Source organism: Podarcis muralis, chromosome 5 (genome assembly GCF_964188315.1).
Source record: "Podarcis muralis chromosome 5, rPodMur119.hap1.1, whole genome shotgun sequence".
Classification (NCBI taxonomy): Eukaryota; Metazoa; Chordata; class Lepidosauria; order Squamata; family Lacertidae; genus Podarcis; species Podarcis muralis.
Window position 1 is genome coordinate 97,978,106 of NC_135659.1, and position 23,141 is coordinate 98,001,246.

A 23,141-nucleotide genomic window follows, 5' to 3' on the forward strand; every position below is an offset into this window, starting at 1 on the left:
GGGTGGAGACGCTCCTTCAGGTATACTGGACCAAGGCCGTTTAGGGCTTTAAAGGTCAGCACCAACACTTTGAATTGTGCTCGGAAACGTACTGGGAGCCAATGTAGGTCTTTCAAGACCGGTGTTATGTGGTCTCAGTGGCCACTCCCAGTCACCAGTCTAGCTGCCGCATTCTGGATTAGTTGCAGTTTCCGGGTCACCTTCAAAGGTAGCCCCACGTAGAGCGCATTGCAGTAGTCCAAGCGGGACATACCGGTAACTAGAGCATGCACCACTCTGGCGAGACAGTCCACAGGCAGATAGGGTCTCAGCCAGCATACCAGATGGAGCTGGTAGACAGCTGCCCTGGACGCAGAACTGACCTGCACCTCCATGGACAGCTGTGAGTCCAAAATGACTCCCAGGCTGTGCGCCTGGTCCTTCAGGGGCACAGTTGCCCCATTCAGGACCAGGGAGTCCCCCACACCTGCCCACCCCCTGTCCCCAAAAACAGCACTTCTGTCTTGTCAGGATTCAACCTCAATGTAGTTGCAGTTAATGCAATGTTGTGAGCTGGGCTCTTAGCAATGCCTGCTTGTAGCTTTTTTAAAAATGTGGCTTTCATTTTAAACTCCCCGCTGTGTGTGTTGCGTGTGTGTGTGTCTTTGTCTTTTACCTTCCTGGTCTACAAAGCCCACCTTGAACTGCAGGACATGCCGTGTCTATATATAAATCAATAAATCAATGGCTGAAGGGAACATTCATTCATTCATCCATCCGTCCCAGGCACAAGCGCTTACACTCATGCAGGTCTGGAAGAGGCAGTACATGACCAAATACCAAAAGAACTTCAGTGACACAGAGAGGGAATCTGAGGGCACGAACCAGAGCATAGTGTAGAAGAAGACCCCGAATGGCGTGGAGCAGATGACCCTGCAAGGAGAACAAGAGAGCGTGAGGACCGCCTTGCTGTCGTTGCTAAGAGCAGCTGGCTGGATGCCGCCAGGCAGCAAGCAGGATTGCATTGACTGTGCCAAAAAAATCTGGTGCTCAGAGGTAGACTATCCCTGTATCTGGAGGTTCCACTGCAATGGGGAATTCGTCACAGTTATTGGAAGAGGGGGCAATGGCAGGCTGGGTGCCCAAGGTGGAAGTCTTTGTTTGCCAGAAGGGCTTTTATGTCTTTAAGGGCCACGTGAAAGGCAGGAGTCCAACAGGTAGAGCTGCGGAACCAGGATGTGAAACCAGGGATCTGACCGCTGGAACAAACGTCAGGCCACATCAGGAACATGCCAGGATCCATCCCTGAAGGTTCAGCTTCAACTTGTTCAGAAGGGGGGGGGGGAGAAAAAACTCACAACACCATTGGCCAACTGCCTCTTCTCTTCCCCTTGAAATCTCCGAGGTTGGAAATATAAAGAGGGAAGAGGGGCGACATGCAAAACCTCCATACCTGCAAAATTTGGCCCATGGAGCCGAAAAGGTTCAGCGCCCTTAGCTTAAGGCAGGGGTCAGCAAACTTTTTCAGCAGGGGGCCGGTCCACTGTCCCTCAGACCTTGTGGGGGGCCAGACTATATTTTTTTGGGGGGGGAGAATGAACAAATTCCTGTTGCCCCACAAATAACCCAGAGATGCATTTTAAATAAAAGGACACATTCTACTCATGTAAAAACATGCTGATTCCTGGACCGTCTGCTGGCCAGATTTAGAAGGTGATTGGGCCGCATCCGGCCCCCGGGGCTTAGTTTGCCTACCCGTGGACTTGCCGTTCTCTCTCTCTCTCTCTCTCTATATATATATATATTATAAAAATTATATAATTTTTAATTTGTTTTTAACATATCATTTTCAACAGTAATTAAACATACTTTTACATCCTATTCAATTTTTTTTGACTTCCATCAGTCCTGTCTGAAAATTTTCCAATCTAATCTCTTAGTATGCACTTCTTATTTCCCCTATTACATTTCAAACTCATAACCGATATCTCTATCTTTTCCTGCTTTGTAACACTTCGTATATTTCTCTTTACAGAACTTCTTGTAGTCCTACTAGCATAATTCGTTGGTTACAGTTGCTCTTCAAATAATTCATATACTTCTTCCAATCTTCTGTAAGAAGTATATGGACTAGCGGTTCTCAACCTGTGGGTCCCCAGATGTTGTTGGACTACAACTCCCATCATCCCTGAGCTCTGGCCTTGCTAGCTAGGGGTGATGGGAGTTGTAGTCCAACAACATCTGGGAACCCACAGGTTGAGAAAGGCTGAATTTTTCATTTTTGTCCCTTCCAACTCCACTGTCCTATGAGAAGCGGCTCGCTTAACGCACCTCCAGCTTTTATGACCAGGCTGCCCCTTGATCTTTCCTGCAAAACACCAGCAGATCCACCCGGTCACCCCTTTCCCCTCTCACTCACCAGGGGATCAGTTTGCCCCACCTCCGGCGGGGGCTTCTGCTGACCAGGAATCCGATGGCGGGGTCGGCCACAGCATCCCAGGCTTTCCCCAGGAAAAGGATCAGCGAAGCATGGAAGGGCTCCAGCTAGATCGAGGCAAAGGGGGAGACTGAATCTGTTAGGCAGTGCGGAAAGACCTGGAGCATCAACCCGAACAACATTCTGAAATTGATTATTTAGTGTCGCAGTGCCAACACTTTGGAACTCAGCCCTGTATACCTGAAGGAGCATCTCCACCCTCATCGTTCAGCCTGGACACTGAAGTCCAGTTCCAAGGGCCTTCTGACGATTCCCCCACTGCGAGAAGTGAAGTTACAGGGAACCAGGCACAGGGCCTTCTCAGTAGTTTACGCTCAGTAAACTTCAGGAAAACAATTATGAAACTTATGAAACAGACCCAGAAACAGCGGGAAACTTCAGCAGCAGGAAACATTTTATCAACAAACAACAGAACAGTTGGCTTAATCCAGGGGTAGGCAACCTAAGGCCCAGGGGCCGGATCCGGCCCAATCGCCTTCTCAGTCTGGCCCGCGGACGGTCCGGGAATCAGCGTGTTTTTACATGAGTAGAATGTGTGCTTTTATTTAAAATGCATCTCTGGGTTGTTTGTGGGGCATAAGAATTCGTTCATTCCCCCCCCCCCAAAAAAATGGTCTGAGTGGACCGGCCCCCTGCTGAAAAAGGTTGCTGACCCCTGACTTAATCTGTTCAGTGCCTTCTTGGTGGTGGCACCCGCCCTGTGGAACGCCCTCCCACCAGATGCCAAAGAGAAAAACAACTATCTGACATTTAGATGACATCTGAAGGCAGCCCTGTTTAGGGAAGCTTTTAATATTTGATGAATCCTTGTATTATAGTATTCTGCTGGAAGCCTCCTAGATGGGCAGGGTATAAATAATAAATCATCATTATCAACTGATTTTATAATGAATTGATTTTAGAATGCTGTATTATTTTACTGTTGTTAGCCGCTCTGAGCCTGGCTTCGGCTGGGGAGGGTGGGATATAAATTTATCATTATCATCATCATCATCGTCACCATCATATTATTAAGAAACCAACATTTCATCTCCCTGCAAACAAACCAGGGGTGGATCTGCACACAGGGGGGAAAATGCTATAAATAAGTCAGAAATCAAATTGTTATAACCAAAAAAAAAAACCTATGGAAAAACGCTATGGAAAAGTTTTGTGCTGTCTGGCGCCATCTGGTGTTGCATGTTTATAACTCATTCAGATCACTGTTTTTTGCCGAATGTAGCTGAGTGGCAGGATGGAGCTCACCTGCACGACATCCAGCAAGAAGATCTGGAGGAAAAACCCGACTGCGTTGCCTGTGAGCTGGTAAGGGGCGCCTCCAAGCGCATAGCAAACCTTCCGGTGGAGAGGTAAGGCTGGTTTCACCTGGGAATGAGATGCTAGCAGGTGAGGAGAGCATCTCTTGAACACACACACACACACCCTGCTAAGGTAGCAAATCCTGTCTTCTCTAATGCAAATGTAAGAAAATGTTAAAGAGCAGCCCTGGTAGATCAGAAGGTGTTCAGTTTGGTGAGCATCTGGCAGTGGTGAACTGGAGGCCTCTGGGAAATTCAGTTGGGCATGAGGGGAGCATCACACCCCTGTCAAAGTGGGGAACTCGAGGGAGGACTTTGGGGCATAGGTCAAGGGCCCCGCTCTCCGAGGGCTTTCTGGCGGTTCCCTCACTGCGAGAGGCCAAGTTACAGGGAACCAGGCAGAGGGCCTTCTCGGTAGTGGCGCCCGCCCTGTGGAACGCCCTCCCATCAGATGTCAAAGCAATAAACAACTACCTGACATTCAGAAGACATCTGAAGGCAGCCCTGTTCAGGGAAGTTTTTAATATGTGACATTTTAGTGTATCTTTCATCTTTGTTGGAAGCCGCCCAGAGTGGCTGGGGAAGCCCAGCCAGATGGGCGGGGTACAAATAATAAATTATTATTATTATTATTACTGCAGAAATGCACAGGAGAGCCTCCCCCCAAAACACAGCATATCTGGTTTTGCACACTTTGAAGAAAGGTTTCATCTTTAAAGCTCTATGCTGCCTAGGACCCACGTACCTATGGGACCGTCTCTCCTGCTATGCCCCGCAGAGAACCTTAAGGTCCACAAATAACAACACTTTGGAGGTCCCGAGCCTCTAGGAGGTTAGACTGGTCTCAACTAGGGCCAGGGCCTTTTCAGCACTGGCCCCGACTTGGTGGAACGCTCTGTCACAAGAGACCAGGGCCCTGCGGGACTTGACATCTTTCTGCAGGGCCTGAAAGACAAAGCTGTAACGCCTGGCCTTTGGTTTGGACTCAGTCTGACCCTTATGTTTCCCTCCCCTTATGGTTTTGATCTATGGGCTACTTTTAAAATGACGCTGCATTTTAAATTGCATTTTAAGCTGTATTTTAAATTGCTTTATTTATTTATTTTCTGTTATGTTTTTATTGTAATTTTATTGGTGTTAGCCGCCCTGAGCCCAGCTTTGGCCGGGGAGGGCGGGGTATAAATGAAATTATTATTATTATTATTATTATTATTATTATTATTATTATTATTATTATCCTGCATGTAAAGCACCCAAGAAGGGACGCGGGTGGCGCTGTGGGTAAAAGCCTCAGCGCCTAGGGCTTGCCGATCAAAAGGCCGGCGGTTCGAATCCCCGCGGCGGGGTGCGCTCCCGTTGTTCGGTCCCAGCGCCTGCCAACCTAGCAGTTCGAAAGCACCCCCGGGTGCAGGTAGATAAATAGGGACCGCTTACTGGCGGGAAGGTAAACGGCGTTCCGTGTGCTGCGCTGGCTCACCAGATGCAGCTTTGTCACGCTGGCCACGTGACCCGGAAGTGTCTGCGGACAGCGCTGGCCCCCGGCCTCTTGAGTGAGATGAGCGCACAACCCCAGAGTCTGTCAAGACTGGCCCGTATGGGCAGGGGTACCTTTACCTTTACCTTTAAAGCACCCAAAGAATTCTGGGAGCTTCTGCCAGTCAGAGTAGAGTATGCTGATCTAGATGGACCAGTGGTTAATATACAGCATACTTCTGTGCTCCCCAACTGCAGGCTTTGCCAACCTCCAGGTGTTTGGGGCTACAGGTGCCATCACCCCCAGCTGGACGGCTGCAGGTTTGTTCCACACAACCTCCCAGTGCCTACTGCTTCTGACCTGGGAGGGTCTGTAGAGCTGCTGGACATGAATATCCCTTCTGCAGTTTCTCTAAAGGTAAAGGGACCCCTGACCATTAGGTCCAATCGGGGCCGACTCTGGGGTTGCGGCGCTCATCTCGCTTTCCTGGCCGAGGGAGCCGGCGTACAGCTTCCGAGTCATGTGGCCAGCATGACTAAGCCACTTCTGGCGAACCAGAGCAGCGCATGGAAACGCCATTTACCTTCCCGCCGGAGCGGTACCTATTTATCTACTTGCACTTTTTGTGCTTTTGAACTGCTAGGTTGGCAGGAGCAGGGACTGAGCAACAGGAGCTCACCCCGTCGCAGGGATTCGAACCGCCGATATTCTGATCAGCAAGCCCTAGGCTCTGTGGTTTAATCCACAGCGCCACCTGCATCCCTCTGCAGTTTCTCTACAACTCTCTAATCTGGCCTACCCCTGTATTCAAACAGCAGGGAGTTTCCACAGTGCAAAATCCTATCGGGTTGCCTTGATCCCACTGTCAGAGGGGGGGTCACTGCAAATTGCATCACGGGAGTTGGGAGGATGTTAAATTCCTCTCTAAACACGAGCTTCTTCGTCTGTTGACCAAGAATTTTCTATGTTAATCTTATGCAAAATCAGGGATTTGGCAGACCCAGAGAAAGCTCTCTCTCTCTCTCTCTCTCTCTCTCTCTCTCTCTCTCTCTCTCTCTCTCTCTCTCTCCTGATCTGCTGCCTCTTCCTTTGACACTAAGTGGAGTTTTGGCACATCCTGATAGGCCTAAAATACAATTTCTGAACTGGGTGTCAAACTGGGGGTGTCTCTCTCTCCTGATCTGCTGCCTCTTCCTTTGACACTAAGTGGAGTTTTGGCACATCCTGATAGGCCTAAAATACAATTTCTGAACTGGGTGTCAAACTGACATGACCTCTCTCAAGCCATGACAACATTCAAAGTCCAGAGTCTGACAGGTTTTCAAAAGAGGCAATGGAAGTTTTTGTGGTGGATAACAGAGAAACAGAAGAGAATATGTGGTTGAGGAAAGCAAGCTTACTCAAGGACTCTTCAATCGCCTTTCTTGACCTCAATTCCCCAGCTGTAAATTGGGCATAATCACAACTTTCCAGGCAGCAGTGTGTGTGTGTGTGTGTGTGTGTGTGTGTGTGTGAGAGAGAGAGAGAGAGAGAGAGAGAGAGAGAGAAGACGAGAAAGAGAAAACAGGACTTCAAATGTTTCAAGATCCCACACACATAAAGAATAGAATATTGCTCTCAGAAAGCATCTTTCTTTAAAAATAAAGCAAAAGCAAGATTCTAGTCCTTTTTGAGTTACCACTTCAAACTGAAAGCCTGCCCCAGCTGCCGCTGTTTGAGGGCAGGGTTCAATCACATAACAACAAATTCAGGTTGTGCAATTATAGTGCATTGGGGGCTCTTACACAACAAACCCAGTTCACCAAAAAGATCAGGTGTGGGGGTTTTTTGTAATAAATCACAGGGAAATGTACTGGAGAGTGTGGGATCACACTTGCTTTGACAACACCTTCTTAAAGGTAAAGGTAAAGGTAAAGGTACCCCTGCCCGTACGGGCCAGTCTTGACAGACTCTAGGGTTGTGCGCCCATCTCACTTAAGAGGCCGGGAGCCAGCGCTGTCCGCAGACACTTCCGGGTCACGTGGCCAGCGTGACAAAGCTGCTCCGGCGAACCGGCACCAGAGCAGCTCACGGAAACGCCGTTTACCTTCCCGCTATAAAGCGGTACCTATTTATCTACTTGCACTTAAGGGTGCTTTCGAACTTCTAGGACCGAACGACAGGAGCTCACCCCGCCGCGGGGATTCGAACCGCCGACCATGCAATCGGCAAGTCCTAGGCGCTGAGGTTTTACCCACAGTGCCACCCGCGTCCCGCACCACACCTTCTTACTTTCCTGCAAAAAAAACAAAAACCAAAACAGAGTGAAGGCTCATTCAACAGCGAAGACCATCTTATCTTGCGGGGTGGGGCTCAGGATGATGGCTTTCTCAGTAGAACCGCTTACTCCTGAGTAGACTCACCAAAGTTTGGGAATTTTAATCTGAGGTGACCATGGCAAAAATGGACGCGGGGCAGTTTTTATTCTGGATTAGTTAATTCAGGATACTTTTGCAAGCGTCTCCACCTGTTCTTAATTCTGGCTCTGCCCTCTCTTAGCATGCAGCCCACAACCCAGGCTGGAGAGATCCTGGTTCGGATCCCCAGCCAGCCAACCATGAACTTGTTCAGTTTCTGTTAATTGGTTCTCGTGGGAAACTTGCAGATTCTAGCTTCGCACAATTAACTCAGGCTGGTGTCAATTTACTCTTGGCAGAAAGCCCAGGTCTGCTTGACCTAGAAACTACTCACTCTGATTGGTTAACGACCAGCACTCAACTCTGTTATCAAGGGATTGCTAGCTCAGTTTGATGTGAGGTGTTGTTAGGAGTAGAAGTGCTGTGTATGGTTTTGAGAGAGAGAGAAAGAGAGGGTTTATTTTGCTTTGTTTTGTATGCAGAAACTCTGCTGGTTTTATTTTCTCCTTTTTTTAATAAATCCTGTAAATAGTTATTCTGAGTCTAGCTGACTTGTCATTACTGCCGCAACTAGCTTCCTCGCTGTGCAGGAAAACTCTGCTATGTTTGGGCTAAAGCCAGTAGGGCTATGCCTGACACTTCAAAGTTCCATGAGGTTATGGGCATTGTGCTGCCAGCCTGAGTTGCGGTGGTGTCAGCATCAACGGTGTTGGTTCCAGTAGTTCCAGAAGTTGTTGTTCCTGCTGGTGCAGCAGATGGACTCTGGCTGGTTCCTGACTGTGGTGAGCTGGTGACGCAGTGGACACAAGGACAACAGCTGCAGCGTGTGAGTGCTGGGTGCTGTGGTTCCTGTTTTCTCTCTCGGTGGTCGTGAGTAGCTGGTTCCAGGTTCCAGGGACATCGCTCTCAAGATGGCCTCACAACCAGTTCAGATGGCTTTTGAGCGTCTGAATGACTCCAATTACTTGCTGTGGTCGGAACGCATGCAGGCAGTGCTGCAGAGGGATCGTCTCTGGCAAGTGGTGAGTAAGTTTCCTGCGAAGCCTGATGATGAAGACCTCGACAAAGACCAAAGAGCAAGGGCCACAATTGTCTTGGGGCTGGAAGATTCCCAGTTGCCGTATGTGAGGGGAATCAAGACAGCTAGAGGTGTGTGGCAAGCACTTAAAGAACTCCATGTGCGTGAGACAGCGGTTTCCAAGCTGTTCATTCGCAAGGCATTGTACAAGGCAATGTTACAGCCTGGGGTTACAATGCAGGAACACCTACACAGTTTACAGTTAAAGTTTGCTGCGCTACAGGAAAGAGACTGTGCATTAGACCAGCAGGAGAAGGTGGCTATTATTTTGAGTTCTCTCCCGGAAAGCTGGGATAATTTAGTTTTGTCTCTAGAAGGCATGCAGGAGCATGATTTATCAGTCAGTTACGTTACTGGGCGTTTGATTGAAGAATGGCAGAAGAGGCAAGAAAGGTCGTTGGCTGCAGAGGCTTCTACAGGTGGGCGGTTTGGAAGGAGTTCTCATGCTGTGCCAGAGGTGAAGCAAAAGCAGCGTATTGGTGAGGAGTCAGCGTTTGCTGTTAGGCGTTGTTTCCAATGTGGGTCTTCAGTGCATCTAAAACGACAATGTCCGGAGTTGGTCAAGTCTCAGTTGCCGGTGCAGGAGCAGAGACGAGATCAGCAGCAGCAGCGTAAAAAGAAATTCTTCAAACAAAAACAGTCGGCTCAGCTGGTGACCGGCGAGGTCAAGAGTGCTGATGAGAAACAAGCGGTCTGGGTGGTCGATTCGGGAGCATCTCGCCACATCGTAAATTCAGATGAATTGTTTGTTTCCAAGAACTCAGCACAGTGCAGCCAGGTGGCTCTAGCAGACGGAAGTACTTCCGAAGTGATTTCGGGGGGTGCAGTTTTTGTTCCTTGTCTTCGTGAATGCCTGCAAAATGTACTTTGTGTGCCGTCATTAAGGAGCAATCTGATGTCTGTAGATTGTTTGCTAAAAGCTGGGTTTAAAGTGTATTTTGAAGGAGACAGTTGCATTATTAAGAAGGCTGGTGAGATTTTAGGCACTGCTAAGTCAGAGGGAGGCTTGTTTTGGCTTAAAGCAGGATCTCAAGTTGCAGCAGTAGTCAGTAAATCTCAGCCTGCAGTGAATAACAAAGCTATACATGACAACTGTGTGCACTTATTGCATAGGAAAATGGGGCATGCTTGCTGGAAAAGTGTACTAAAAATGTCTGAATTGGCTGATGGGGGTAATTTAAAGAGTTGTAACAAGTACCTTGATTGTAATGTTTGTAAAAAGGTCAAAACCCACAGAGTCTCTTACCCCAGAAGCGACAGAGTTAGTGAGGCACCGCTACAGCTGGTTCACATGGACGTAATTGGTCCATTTGCTGTAAGCAGGGGTGGATCGCGCTTTTCACTAACAATTGTGGATGACGCCACGCGTTACTCCTGGGTTTTTCCCATGAAGAATAAGGGTGACGTGTTCACTAAGTTTAAAGGCTGGGTGGCATCTGTGGAAAGATTTCTGTCCATTAAACTTAAAAGGATTCAGACGGACAGAGGTGGTGAATTTATGTCAAATGCCTTTAAAGATTGGTTACAAAAGCGTGGCATTGGGCATAGAAAAACGAACATTTTTTCCCCAGAGGAGAATGGCGTTGCAGAGCGGAAAAACAGATCTTTACAAGATATGATGTTTGCCATGCTTGATGATGCTGATTTGCCCATGTCTTATTGGGGGGAGAGCATGCTCACCGCGTGTTATCTCCAAAACAGGCTCTTTCATCAAACAATAGGTACAACCCCGTACTTTAAATTGTTTCAGAAAAAACCCAAAATTGACCATTTGCATGTGTTTGGATCAAAAGCCTGGGTATTAATTCCAAAACAAATGAGGAAGAAGGGAGATCCTAAGACCAAACAGTTAGTGTTTGTGGGTTACCAGGAGCTGGGAAGAGGTTTCCGTTTTGCTGAAGGGACAAATGGCATTGTGATCTCCAGGAATGCCAGTTTTTGTGAACATAGTGGCTGGGAGAGACTACATGCCAATACTGAGGTTTGGTTTGAACCTTCCCAGGAGCTTCATGACTCTGAAGGTAGACACAGAGAATAATAATAATAATAATAATAATAAATTTTATTTATATCCCGCCCTCCCCAGCCGAAGCCGGGCTCAGGGCGGCTAACAACACTAAAACAGTACAACATTATAAATACATTCTAAAAATTAATTAAAATACAAATTGATGGCAACCATAGACTAAAGCTTTGTAGAGATTGCCAAAGGAGGGAGTCAGGCTGCGCCCTGACCAAAGGCCTGGTGGAACAGCTCTGTCTTACAGGCCCTGCGAAAAGATGTCAAGTCCTGCAGGGCCCTTGTCTCTTGCGACAGGGCATTCCACCAGGTTGGAGCCGCAGTCGAAAAAGCTCTGGCTCTAGTTGAGGCCAGCCTAACCTCTCTGTGGCCTGGGACCTTCAAGATGTTTTTATTTGAAGACCGTAAGTTCCTCTGTGGGGCATACCAGGAGAGGCGGTCCCGTAGGTACGAGGGTCCTAGGCCGTATAGGGCTTTAAAGGTTAAAACCAGCACCTTAAACCTGATCCTGTACTCCACCGGGAGCCAGTGCAGCTGGTATAGCACCGGATGAATGTGATCTCGCAGCGAAGACCCCGTAAGGAGTCTCGCTGCGGCATTCTGCACCCGCTGGAGTTTCTGGGTCAGTCTCAAGGGCAGCCCCACGTAGAGCGAGTTACAATAATCCAGTCTGGAGGTGACCGTCGCGTGGATCACAGTGGCTAGGTCAGGGCGAGAGAGGTAAGGAGCCAACTGCTTAGCTTGGCGGAGATGAAAAAATGCCACCTTTGTTATAGCTGCAATCTGCGCCTCCATGGAGAGGGAGGTATCGAAGATTACACCCAAACTCTTAACGGACGGTGCTGGCACTAATTGCACCCCCGCAAGAGAAGGGAGTTGCCCCCTCAATCTCATATCGTCCCGTCCCAGCCAGAGGACCTCTGTCTTCGAAGGATTTAACTTCAACCGGCTCCCACGTAACCATCCAGCCACAGCTTCCAAGCATCTGATCAGTGTGTCTGGGGCCGAGTCAGGATGGCCATCCATCAACAGATAGAGTTGGGTGTCATCAGCATACTGATGGCAGCCCAGCCCAAAACTCCGGACAAGCTGGGCAAGGGGGCGCATAAAGATGTTAAAAAGCATCGGGGAGAGAATCGCACCCTGAGGCACTCCACACACCAAGGAGTGGCGGGATGACAATTCCCCCCCAAGCGCCACCCTCTGTCCCCGACCAGAGAGAAACGAGCGCAGCCATTGAAGGGCTGTGCCCTGGATCCCCACGTCGGCAAGGCGGTGGTCCAGGAGTTCGTGATCGACCATGTCGAAGGCTGCTGACAGGTCTAGAAGAATCAGCAGCCCCGACCCGCCTTGATCCAGCTGCCTACGGAGATCATCTGTTAAGGCGACCAGAGCCGTCTCGGTCCCATGACCAGCGCGGAAGCCGGACTGGAATGGATCCAGAGCCGATGTTTCATCCAGAAACCTACCAAGCTGTTCCGCAACCGCTCTCTCAATCACCTTACCCAGGAATGGAAGATTCGAAACCGGGCGGTAATTGGATAGATCTAAGGGATCTAATGATGTTTTCTTTAAAAGCGGGCGCACCACTGCCTCCTTCAGTTCCCCTGGGAATGTCCCGGTGCCAAGGGACAAATTGATGATATCCCCCAGGGGGGCCCGCACCTCGTCTGGACACGCTCTAATCAGCCAGGACGGGCACGGGTCGAGAGGACAAGTGGTGGGCTTTCCAGCTCGGAGGAGTCTGTCCACATCGGCTGGGGATATCCGGTCAAAGTGGTCCAATACTGGACCCGAGGACAGTCGAGGGGCCTCCAGTTCCTTTATTGTATCGAAATTGGCGGGGAGGTCATGGCGGAGCAACAGGACCTTCTCCGCAAAAAAGCTCGCAAATGCCTCACAGCTGTGTGTCCAATTGTTATTTAAATTTGGCTGTCCTTCGAGGGACGTTAAAGACCGAATTATACTAAATAATTGCGCCGGGCGAGAGCTAGCGGATGCAATGGAGGCCGAGAAGTAGGACTTCTTAGCGGCCTTCACTGCCATCTCATAGGTTTTCATAAAAACTCTATAGGATGTTCTTGAAGCTCCGTCACGGGCACCCCGCCATACTCGCTCTAGCCGTCTGAGGTCCCGCTTCATTTTCCGGAGCTCCTCGGTAAACCAGGGAGCCCGGTTTCTGCGGGGTCGCAGAGGGCGCTTAGGTGCGATCTCATTGATGGCTGCCAGGAGCTGGGTATTCCAGCCCTCAACAAGCTCAGTCAATGAGTCGCCAGGGGGAGCAAGGTCCCGCAAGGCTTGACGGAATCTATCAGGGTCCATCAGCCTCCGCGGGCGAGCCCAAATCGGCTCGCCACCCAAGCAGGGTGGGGGTGGAACGTCAATCCTGGCTTTCAGAGCGTAGTGATCAGACCATGGCACCTTCATCGAAGGAAACATGATCACATCTATACCGACGCCAAAGATCAAATCCAGCGTGTGGCCTGCTTGATGTGTGGGGCCCGAAACAAACTGGGAGAGCCCTAGTGTCGCCATGGAAGACACCAGGTCCAGAGCTTGTGAGGAGGGAGTGGCATCAGCATGGATGTTGAAGTCCCCCAATACCAATAGGTTAGGGAACTCCAAGGCCCAGCCGGCCACCGCCTCCAGCAGGCCTGACAGGGTGGCTGCTGGTGCGCTAGGTGGCCGGTACACCAGCCAGACAGCCAAGCTCACCTCGGAGCCCCACACTAGGCCAACGCATTCAATGCCGGGGATCGATGGCGATGGTAGAGCCCTGAAAGAACAATCTTCCCGGATTAATAATGCCACCCCTCCCCGCCGGCCCACAGTCCGCGACTGGTGGAGGACGGAGAAACCCGGGGGCGCCATCTCTCGTAAGGTAACAGTATCCCCTTCGCGCACCCAGGTCTCCGTCACACAAGCCAGGTCGACCCCCTGAGAGATGAAGAAATCTCGCAGGGTGGCGGTTTTGTTGCCTATAGACCTGGCATTGCACAACACCAGTGACGGAGGTGAGTAATCCTTGCTCACCCTACCCTCGTATCTCGGGATGGGGCGCAGATTGGAAGGGGTACGAGCATATCCGTATCTCGATCCCCTTCGCCTATAACATCTGCCCCCACCGCCATACCTCCCTCGCCCCTCCACAGTAGGAATCCCAAGCCTCATATTCGCCTCCATTTACAAAATATAAAAGCAAACAAACAGAAACAATTACACCAGAACAAAACCAATCCCCACCCCACTCAACAACTAGCCCGCCCCAACCCAAAATAAAACAAAACAAAATAAAAATACATGGATAAAACCACCGTTTATGGTGGTACAACACAATAAAAAGTAAAAACACCTTTACAACACTTTAAAATATATAAAAACATTTTAAAAATTTGCTGCTGCAGCACCAGTGTCCCCAAAGTTGTGGCGGTGGTGGGTGTGGGCCCACCACAATGTTCACGGCAGAGCGGCAGCAGCAATGTTCCGAGGCCTCCTTGGAGCCTTATGTGCTGAGGTGGAGTATGGGGCCCGCCCCCAGGCCCAAGATGGAGAATGGGCTTCAGGGGGGAGCAGTCCTCCCCACAAACTCACGGCAGAGCGGCAGCAGCAATGTTCCGAGGCCTCCTTGGAGCCTTATGTGCTGAGGTGGAGTATGGGGCCCGCCCCCAGGCCCAAGATGGAGAATGGGCTTCAGGGGGGAGCGGTCCTCCCCAAGACTCACCGGCAGAGCGGCAGCAGCAATGTTCCGAGGCCTCCTTGGAGCCTTATGTGCTGAGGTGGAGTATGGGGCCCGCCCCCAGGCCCAAGATGGAGAATGGGCTTCAGGGGGGAGCGGTCCTCCCCAAGACTCACCGGCAGAGCGGCAGCAGCAATGTTCCGAGGCCTCCTTGGAGCCTTATGTGCTGAGGTGGAGTATGGGGCCCACCCCCAGGCCCAAGATGGAGAATGGGCTTCAGGGGGGAGCAGTCCTCCCCACAAACTCACGGCAGAGCGGCAGCAGCAATGTTCCGAGGCCTCCTTGGAGCCTTATGTGCTGAGGTGGAGTATGGGGCCCGCCCCCAGGCCCAAGATGGAGAATGGGCTTCAGGGGGGAGCGGTCCTCCCCAAGACTCACCGGCAGAGCGGCAGCAGCAATGTTCCGAGGCCTCCTTGGAGCCTTATGTGCTGAGGTGGAGTATGGGGCCCGCCCCCAGGCCCAAGATGGAGAATGGGCTTCAGGGGGGAGCGGTCCTCCCCAAGACTCACCGGCAGAGCGGCAGCAGCAATGTTCCGAGGCCTCCTTGGAGCCTTATGTGCTGAGGTGGAGTATGGGGCCCGCCCCCAGGCCCAAGATGGAGAATGGGCTTCAGGGGGGAGCGGTCCTCCCCAAGACTCACCGGCAGAGCGGCAGAGTCTGAGGGGGAGGAAAGTTCAGATAAGAGCTCTCAAGAAAGTGGAGTTAGCCAAAGACCAGTTGCTAAGCAACAAAAGAGAGGTCGAAGTTCTGAGGAGGAAAGTGGGTCAGAAGAAAAATTTTCTCCCAGAAGATCTAAAAGACAAAACAAAGGAGTGCCTCCGGTGCGTTTTTCTCCAGATACTGCAAATGTGTTTAGTGTAATTGCAGAACCCAAGAGTTTTCAGGAGGTGTTAAAGTTACCAAAAGAGGAGGCAGAGCTCTGGAAACAGGCAATGGAGGAAGAGATGTCCTCTCTGAATGAGCACAAGGTTTTTACACCAGTAGCAGCGCCTGAGGGGGCAAAGATTGTAGGCTGCAGGTGGGTGTACAAACTTAAACCTCTGGTGACAGGAGAGTACAAATACAAAGCTCGTTTAGTCGCTCAAGGATACTCTCAGAGGCCTGGAAAAGATTATGACGAGACTTTTTCCCCTACTGCTAAGGGAGACAGTGTAAGGCTGATTTTAACGCTTGGAGCAAAGAGAAAACTCCTGTTAAACCATTTTGACATTCAGACTGCATATTTACATGCATCAATATCAGAAGACCTGTATCTAGCCGAACCGCCTGGTTATGAGACAGGTTCCAATAGAGTGTTAAAATTAAACAAAGCTCTATATGGTCTCAAACAGGCTGCAAGATCTTGGAACAAATGTTTCCATGAGGCCTTAGTGTCATTTGGTTTCAAGCAGAGTACAGCTGACAATTGTGTTTATGTACGTGGTACAGGCAGTGATCAAGAGTTTTGTCTGATCTATGTAGATGATGTTTTGTACGCCTGCAAAACATATAAACAAACTAAAAGGTTTGCCAAGCAATTGTCCAGTAAGTTCAAAGTGAAAGACTTAGGCCCGGTTAGGACATATCTAGGGTTGGAAGTGTGCTGGGCCCAAGATGGCAGCTGCCTAATTAGTCAGCAGAACAAAGTTAAACAACTACTGACTACATCCAGGATGCAGGATTGCAAAGGGGCAGTGGTGCCTATGGATCCAGGTTTCATAAAAACACTTCATATAGATGAGAGTCCTGAATTTGAACATCCTGATGTATATCACTCTGTAATTGGAAGTTTATTGTATCTAGCACAGTGGTCCAGACCTGATATTAGTTATGCAGTAGGCATATTAAGTAGATTGGTCTCAAAACCCACACTAAATGCCTGGAAAGGGGTAAAACAAGTTCTGAGATATCTCAAACAGACAATTGGCTATATGTTACAATTAAATTCTTCAGAGGATGAAATGTTGAGTTGCTACTGTGATAGTGACTGGGGAAATTTGCCGGATAGAAAATCTGTCACAGGACTAGTCATAATGGTCGGTGGAGCTTTAATCAGCTGGCGGTCACGCAAGCAAGACGTTGTAAGTGTGTCATCAACAGAATCAGAGTACGCCGCATTGAGTGAATTGTGCAACGAGGTGATTTATTTCAAGCATTTGTTAGCAGATTTAAATGTAAATTGTGGAGAACCAGTACGAGTTTACATTGATAATCAAGCTTGTATAACCTTAAGTAAAACAGAGGGTTTCAAATCGCGTTCCAAACATATCTCTGTAAAATACCAAAATGTACGTTGCTGTGTACAAGACAATGTAATCACCTGTACTTATGTATCAAGTGAAGAAAATGTAGCAGATGTGTTAACTAAACCATTGGCAAAGATAAAGAACAAGCGAATGTGCAAGGGTTTAGGTTTGCTGGAAAAATGATCTCCTACATAGGTGTATTTGGTGTTAATTGTTCAGCAGAATCTGTGAGGGGGTGTTCAGTTTCTGTTAATTGGTTCTCGTGGGAAACTTGCAGATTCTAGCTTCGCACAATTAACTCAGGCTGGTGTCAATTTACTCTTGGCAGAAAGCCCAGGTCTGCTTGACCTAGAAACTACTCACTCTGATTGGTTAACGACCAGCACTCAACTCTGTTATCAAGGGATTGCTAGCTCAGTTTGATGTGAGGTGTTGTTAGGAGTAGAAGTGCTGTGTATGGTTTTGAGAGAGAGAGAAAGAGAGGGTTTATTTTGCTTTGTTTTGTATGCAGAAACTCTGCTGGTTTTATTTTCTCCTTTTTTTAATAAATCCTGTAAATAGTTATTCTGAGTCTAGCTGACTTGTCATTACTGCCGCAACTAGCTTCCTCGCTGTGCAGGAAAACTCTGCTACGTTTGGGCTAAAGCCAGTAGGGCTATGCCTGACACTTCAAAGTTCCATGAGAACTGTAGTGGGGAAACCCCTCAGTCTATAACCTCCCTTGCAGGGGTGTTGTGAAAGGAAACAGAATATACATATACATACAGTCAGTAATACCTCGTATTGCGTTTGCTTCATGATACGTTTTTTCAGGTTGTGTCCCGCGGCGACCCGGAAGTACTGCAAAGGGTTACTTCTGGGTTTCGCCGCTCGCGCATGCGCAGACACTCAGAATGATGTCATGCGCATGCGCAGACACAGTGAATTATGACCCATGCATGCGCAGATGCGGGTTCTGTTCTGCTCATGCTGCGAACGGGACTCCGGAACGGATCCTGTTCACAACCAGAGGTACCACTGTATACAGTGGTACCTCTGGATACGAACGGGATCGAACGCAACCCACGTCTGCGCGTGTCGCAATTTGCCACTTCCGCGCATGCGCGTGACATCATTTTAACCATCTTCGCATGCGCGAGTGGCGAAACCCAGAAGTAATGCATTCCGTTACTTCCGGGTCACCGCGGAGCACAACCCGAAAGCGCTCATGAAGCAACTTCAACCCGAAGTATGACTATACATATACATATACATATACGTGCCAACCTCAGCTCCTTGGACTGGAGGGATAATAGCAGCATAAACAGCGGTGGGGAGGAGACGGGGAGACATTTCACAAGCTGCTTGCGATGGATCGGGTGTCGGCAGCTGGATAGTGGCTGCAGATAATTTTAGAAGCACATATTTTCACAGAGGGCTGCAGAACAGAACAGCCCTGTTGTGCCTGCAAGTCAGTTGCTGTTGTTGTCAAATGTCTATATTGCCCTTCCTTTGAGGATCGCATGGTGTTTGACAATATAAGAACAGAATAATACATAACCAGTAAAAACAACAACAAACAATAACCCCTGCACTATGAAGGCTCCCTTCAAAGTGGTCCCGCTATCTGAAGTATGGGGGATTGTGGCTCCAAGATCCAGTGCTTCCTTCCCTATCATAAAAGGTAAAAGGTAAAGGTACCCCTGCCGGTACGGGCCAGTCTTGCCAGACTCTAGGGTTGTGTGCCCATCTCACTCAAGAGGCCGGGGGCCAGCGCTGTCCGGAGACACTTCCGGGTCACGTGGCCAGCGTGACAAGCTGCATCTGGCGAGCCAGAGCCGCACACGGAAACGCCGTTTACCTTCTCGCTTGTAAGCGGTCCCTATTTATGTACTTGCACCCGGGGGTGCTTTCGAACTGCTAGGTTGGCAGGCGCTTTGACCGAACGACGGGAGCGCACCCCGCCGCAGGGATTCGAACCGCCGACCTGACGATCGGCAAGCCCTAGGCGCTGAGGCTTTAACCCACAGCGCCACCCGCGTCCCACCTTCCCTATCATGGGATGCCCCAAATATTATGGACTACAATTCCCATCAGCCATGTGATGCTGTGGCTAGCTGGAGCCCAGCTCTGCTGGCAGGGGCTGATGGGAGTTGTAGTCCCAAAGCATCCAGAGAGCTCCAGAAGATGGCTGCTCCATCCAGAGTCTTCTCAGTGGTGGCCCCCCAGCTCAGGAACCCTGTGGGATGGGAGGGAGGGCACTGACCGGGAAGGACCACGTGGCACCTTCCTTTAACAGCCTCTTGGTTCCAAAGAGCTTTTAACTGACTGAGGCTCGTAGCCGGACACTGCCTCTCGGTCCTCATCTTGGTTACTTATCAGGGCCGGCCCACCCGTGAGGCAAGGTGAGGCGACTGCCTCGGGCGGCAGGATCTATAGGGGCAGCATATCTGGCCTCCAAGGAATGCATCACCGGCTGCAGCTGCAGTAACAGCAATGGCTGTGGCACACTCCTTGGGGGCTGAATCTGTCACCTCGGCAGCCCCCCACCCCACCTCAACAGCAGCCTCTCAGCAAATAGAGGGCGCTACCAGTCTCCTGGGACGCGGGTGGTGCTGTGGGTTAAACCACAGGGCCTAGGACTTGCCGATCAGAAGGTCGGCAGTTCGAATCCCCGCAACGGGGTGAGCTGTTGCTCGGTCCCTGCTCCTGCCCACCTAGCAGTTCGAAAGCACCTCAAAGTGCAAGTAGATAAATAGGTACCGCTCTGGCGGGAAGGTAAACGGCGTTTCCGTGTGCTGCTCTGGCTCGCCAGAAGCGGCTTAGTCATGCTGGCCACATGACCCGGAAAAAACTGTCTGCGGACAAACGTCGGCTCCCTCAGCCAGTAAAGCGAGATGAGTGCCGCAACCCCAGAGTCAGCCACGACTGGACCTAACGGTCAGGGGGTCCCTTTACCTTTACTTTACCAGTCTCCTGCCACCCCAGGGAGGATACTGAAAAGGCTGACTCCTGGGGGCCTCCTGGGCTTTGCACCCTCCCAGCGTGATTCAGAGCAGAGCCCCCACCTCCCCAAATGGCCTTTGATTCCCACTTCAAGTGTCACGTAAGGTTAATTTGATCAATTCCTCCCTGGTTCTTGTTGTACATCTCCACTCACCCCATCTTCCCTGGTGGGAGGACGTGCCATTTTGCGATCGCCTCTGGTGCCCAAATTTCTTGCACTGACCCTGTTACCCTTTTTTACCCTGTCCCAACGGCAGGAAGTACGGTAATTAGGCCAATCAGAGGCACCCTCACTGGGGGACTGCAGACACATTTCTGGAAGGAACGAGGGCTGTGATTCATTGTGGCAACAAGAGAAGGTGATGACGACACAGCCAGGGACCTGGACACGTTCATTAATGCTTTACCAAACTTCACCTACTTGGCCGGCACCCTGAAGTTCCCCTCGGCGCTTGTCCAAGCAGGGCACAGGCCGTGGCACCCAGGAAAGGCTTGGCCAGCTCTTTGCTTCCACGCACTATCTGAGAGCAACATCACCTGCTTCTGGCATTTCTCATCCCCTAGTATTATGGCAGCACACACACATTTCGTTCCAGAGTCAATGGAGTGCTTGTTTTCTTTTCCCCTGCGTAGTCCTCACACAATCTAGAACTGCTGCGTATTTTTTAGTCCATGAAAAGCGCTTCTTGAGAAACGGGTTTGTTATGTACTGAGTTGAATAGGATCCAAACTGCAGCAGTCTGATTGGTCCTAGAACAATAGGATCCAAAATGCAGCAGTCTGATTGGTCCTAGAACAATAGGATTCAGAATGCAGCAGTCTGATTGGTCCTAGAACAATGCAGCAGTATGATTGGTTGGCAGGAACCACCCAATCATGCTCCAGATAGAAGTGAATCCACAACCTGATTGGCTTACAGTAGAATTCCAGAATTAGCCAATCAGAATTAGCCCATTGTGTAAATAATGTATATAAAGCGGATACTTTGAGGGGACTTTCATTCATTCCTCCTCACCACTATGAGCTGAATAAAGAGCATGAAATCACTTTGCGACTCTGAGTATATTTCAGGGTTTCATTCCGATTTCCGAAAATCAAAGCTTGTTGCAGATTGAGCATGTTGTCGGTGGATGCAGCAAGGCAAAGTCTTGTGTGCACATGAAATCCTGGAGGTGTGGGGAGGAAGGTGGGGCATTATGGCCTGGCTAGTCCAGCATCCTGTCCTCACAGTGATCAACAACTTGCTCATTATGGGAAGCTCCAAAGCAGTCCTACCATGAGGCAGAGGGAGGCAATGGCCTCAGGTGGCAGATTTAGGGCAGAGGGGGCAAAGCAGTGGGAAGGTGTTAGAGCAGCTGAGAGGAAAATTAGGCCTCTCTAACTGGCCTTCAGTGCTCTCTCCATGCTGCACCTATCACCAGGCTATTTTGCACCCTAGGCATGGCTAACTACAGTGGTACCTCAGGTTACAGAAGCTTCAGGTTACAGACTCCGCTAACCCAGAAATAGTACCTCGGATTAAGAACTTTGCTTCAGGATGAGAACAGAAATCGTGCTCCGGCGGTGCAGCAGCAGCGGGAGGCCCCATTAGCTAAAGTGGTGCTTCAAGTTAAGAACAGTTTCAGGTTAAGAACGGAACTCCGGAACGAATTAAGTACTTAACCCAAGGTACCACTGTACTTGCAACCCACCCCCAAAATTGCTAGCTTCAATTTTCAGAAGCAGTTGAAAAATCAAAAGCACACAACTTGGAAGCGCTAAATTTATTTTAGAGTGTAAGGATAAGCATAATGCAACCATCTTTGAGCACCTTCCTCAAATACAAAAGAAAACACTTGAGGACACAAACCATTTTGAATAGTCTTGTGAATTGCGGTGTTACATGTTGCCATTTCATGCAGATCACAATCTCACTTTGTGTGCCTTTTCCTTGGCAAACTTTGTCATCACCAGCTCCTTCGGGTCAAGCGCAGGCAGCTTGGGCAGAAGCTCAGCTGATAGATTTGCCAAGCCGACTAGTCCCCCTGGCAACATTCTTAAACGTAAGACAGTTCTGCAAACTCGAGCTTTGCGTTCCCCACTCGCCACTGACGCTGGAAGTGCGTGGAGGGTCCTTAGGGCAACAGAAACATCTGGCACATTATCCAGGAGCTTCTGTCGTGGCACGAAGAGAGGTTTTCCTAGCGCAGCGGCAGCATGGACTTTGGAAGTCTTCGTGTTGCTGCTGTTAAGTTCACAGGATTGGCAAAACAAAAACTAACCTGTATGAAACTGTGCCCACCCCTTGGAGGTCTGTGCCCGAGGCGGATGCCTAGTTGGCCTGACGATAGCACAGCCTCTGCCCATCATTGCTGCTGTTTTTCACCTTCCTTGAGTATTTCTCCACAGCTGGAAGGTGCCCTGGAACCAGTGGCATAGCGTGGGGGTGCAGGGGGGGCCAGCCGCACCGGGCGCAAGATCTGGGGTTAGGGCAAATCCATGGGTTAGGGGGCGCAAATCCACGGGTTAGGGGGCGCAAATCCACGGGTTAGGGGGCGCAAATTACTTGCCTTGCCCCGGGTGCTGACAACCCACGCTACGCCACTGCCTGGAACTCTGACAATTCCTCTTATTTCCCTGGGGGAAGGATAGAGAGAGGAGTGTGCAAGTGTGGGTAGAAACTAGCCTTCATTTGTCGCCCACTCCACTTTTGTTCCTGGCCCCTGCTCACCTCCAGGGCCAGATTTATGTATAAGCTAAACAAGCTACAGGACGCAGGAGGCGCTGTGGGTTAAACCACAGAGCCTAGCGCTTGCTGATCAGAAGGTCGGCAGTTCGAATCCCCACGATGGAGTGAGCTCCCGTTGCTCGGTCCCTGTTCCTGCCCACCTAGCAGTTCAAAAGCACGAAGTGCAAGTAGATAAATAGGTACCACTCCAGCGGGAAGGAAAACGGCGTTTCTGTGTGCTGCTCTGGTTTGCCAGAAGCGGCTTAGTCCTGCTGGCCACATGACCCGGAAGCTGTACGCTGGCTCCCTCGGCCAATAAAGCGAGATGAGCGCCGCAACCCCAGAGTCGGTCATGACTGGACCTAATGGTCAGGGGTCCCTTTACCTTTACCTTTAAACAAGCTACAGCTTAGGGCCCCACTCTCTTGGGGCCCCCCCAAAAAATAAAGGGAAAAAACCACCTGGATGTACATTTCCAAAATATAAGATAAAAAACAAAATAAAACCTACAATTATTATTTCATGTTATAGCAAGTTTCTAGAGATTAGATTATGAGTCTTGGTAAATTGTGTTTCTAAAGGAACTTTTGTTATTGGCAAATGCCAATGTGTTTGCATTATTAAGTTTGTTATGAATAAAAAAATCATTTTAAGTTAGAGCTTAATAATTATTTCACTATCAATATACTAATTAATGGTATTTCACTATTAGTACGTCTTCTTTATTGTATTTCAGTTCAACAATT

The 23,141-nt window shown here is 49.7% G+C and overlaps 1 protein-coding gene across 5 annotated transcripts in view; it reads right to left on the minus strand.

Annotated features, from left to right (window-relative positions):
* Positions 1-23,141, minus strand: part of LOC114599811 (sodium-dependent lysophosphatidylcholine symporter 1-like) — a 54,277-nt gene that overhangs the window by 28,340 nt on the left and 2,796 nt on the right. For 3 of the 5 annotated variants that reach the window (XM_077929431.1, XM_028735546.2, XM_028735545.2), the window contains exons 2-4: positions 3,722-3,841; positions 2,399-2,523; positions 780-912 (exon numbers count right to left, since the gene is read on the minus strand). In XM_077929431.1, the coding sequence (XP_077785557.1) occupies positions 780-912; positions 2,399-2,523; positions 3,722-3,841 (378 nt within the window). Of the gene's footprint in view, positions 1-779; positions 913-2,398; positions 2,524-3,721; positions 3,842-19,842; positions 21,099-23,141 lie in introns of those variants that run through there. The other 2 variants (XM_077929430.1, XM_077929432.1) reach the window with 2 other exon arrangements.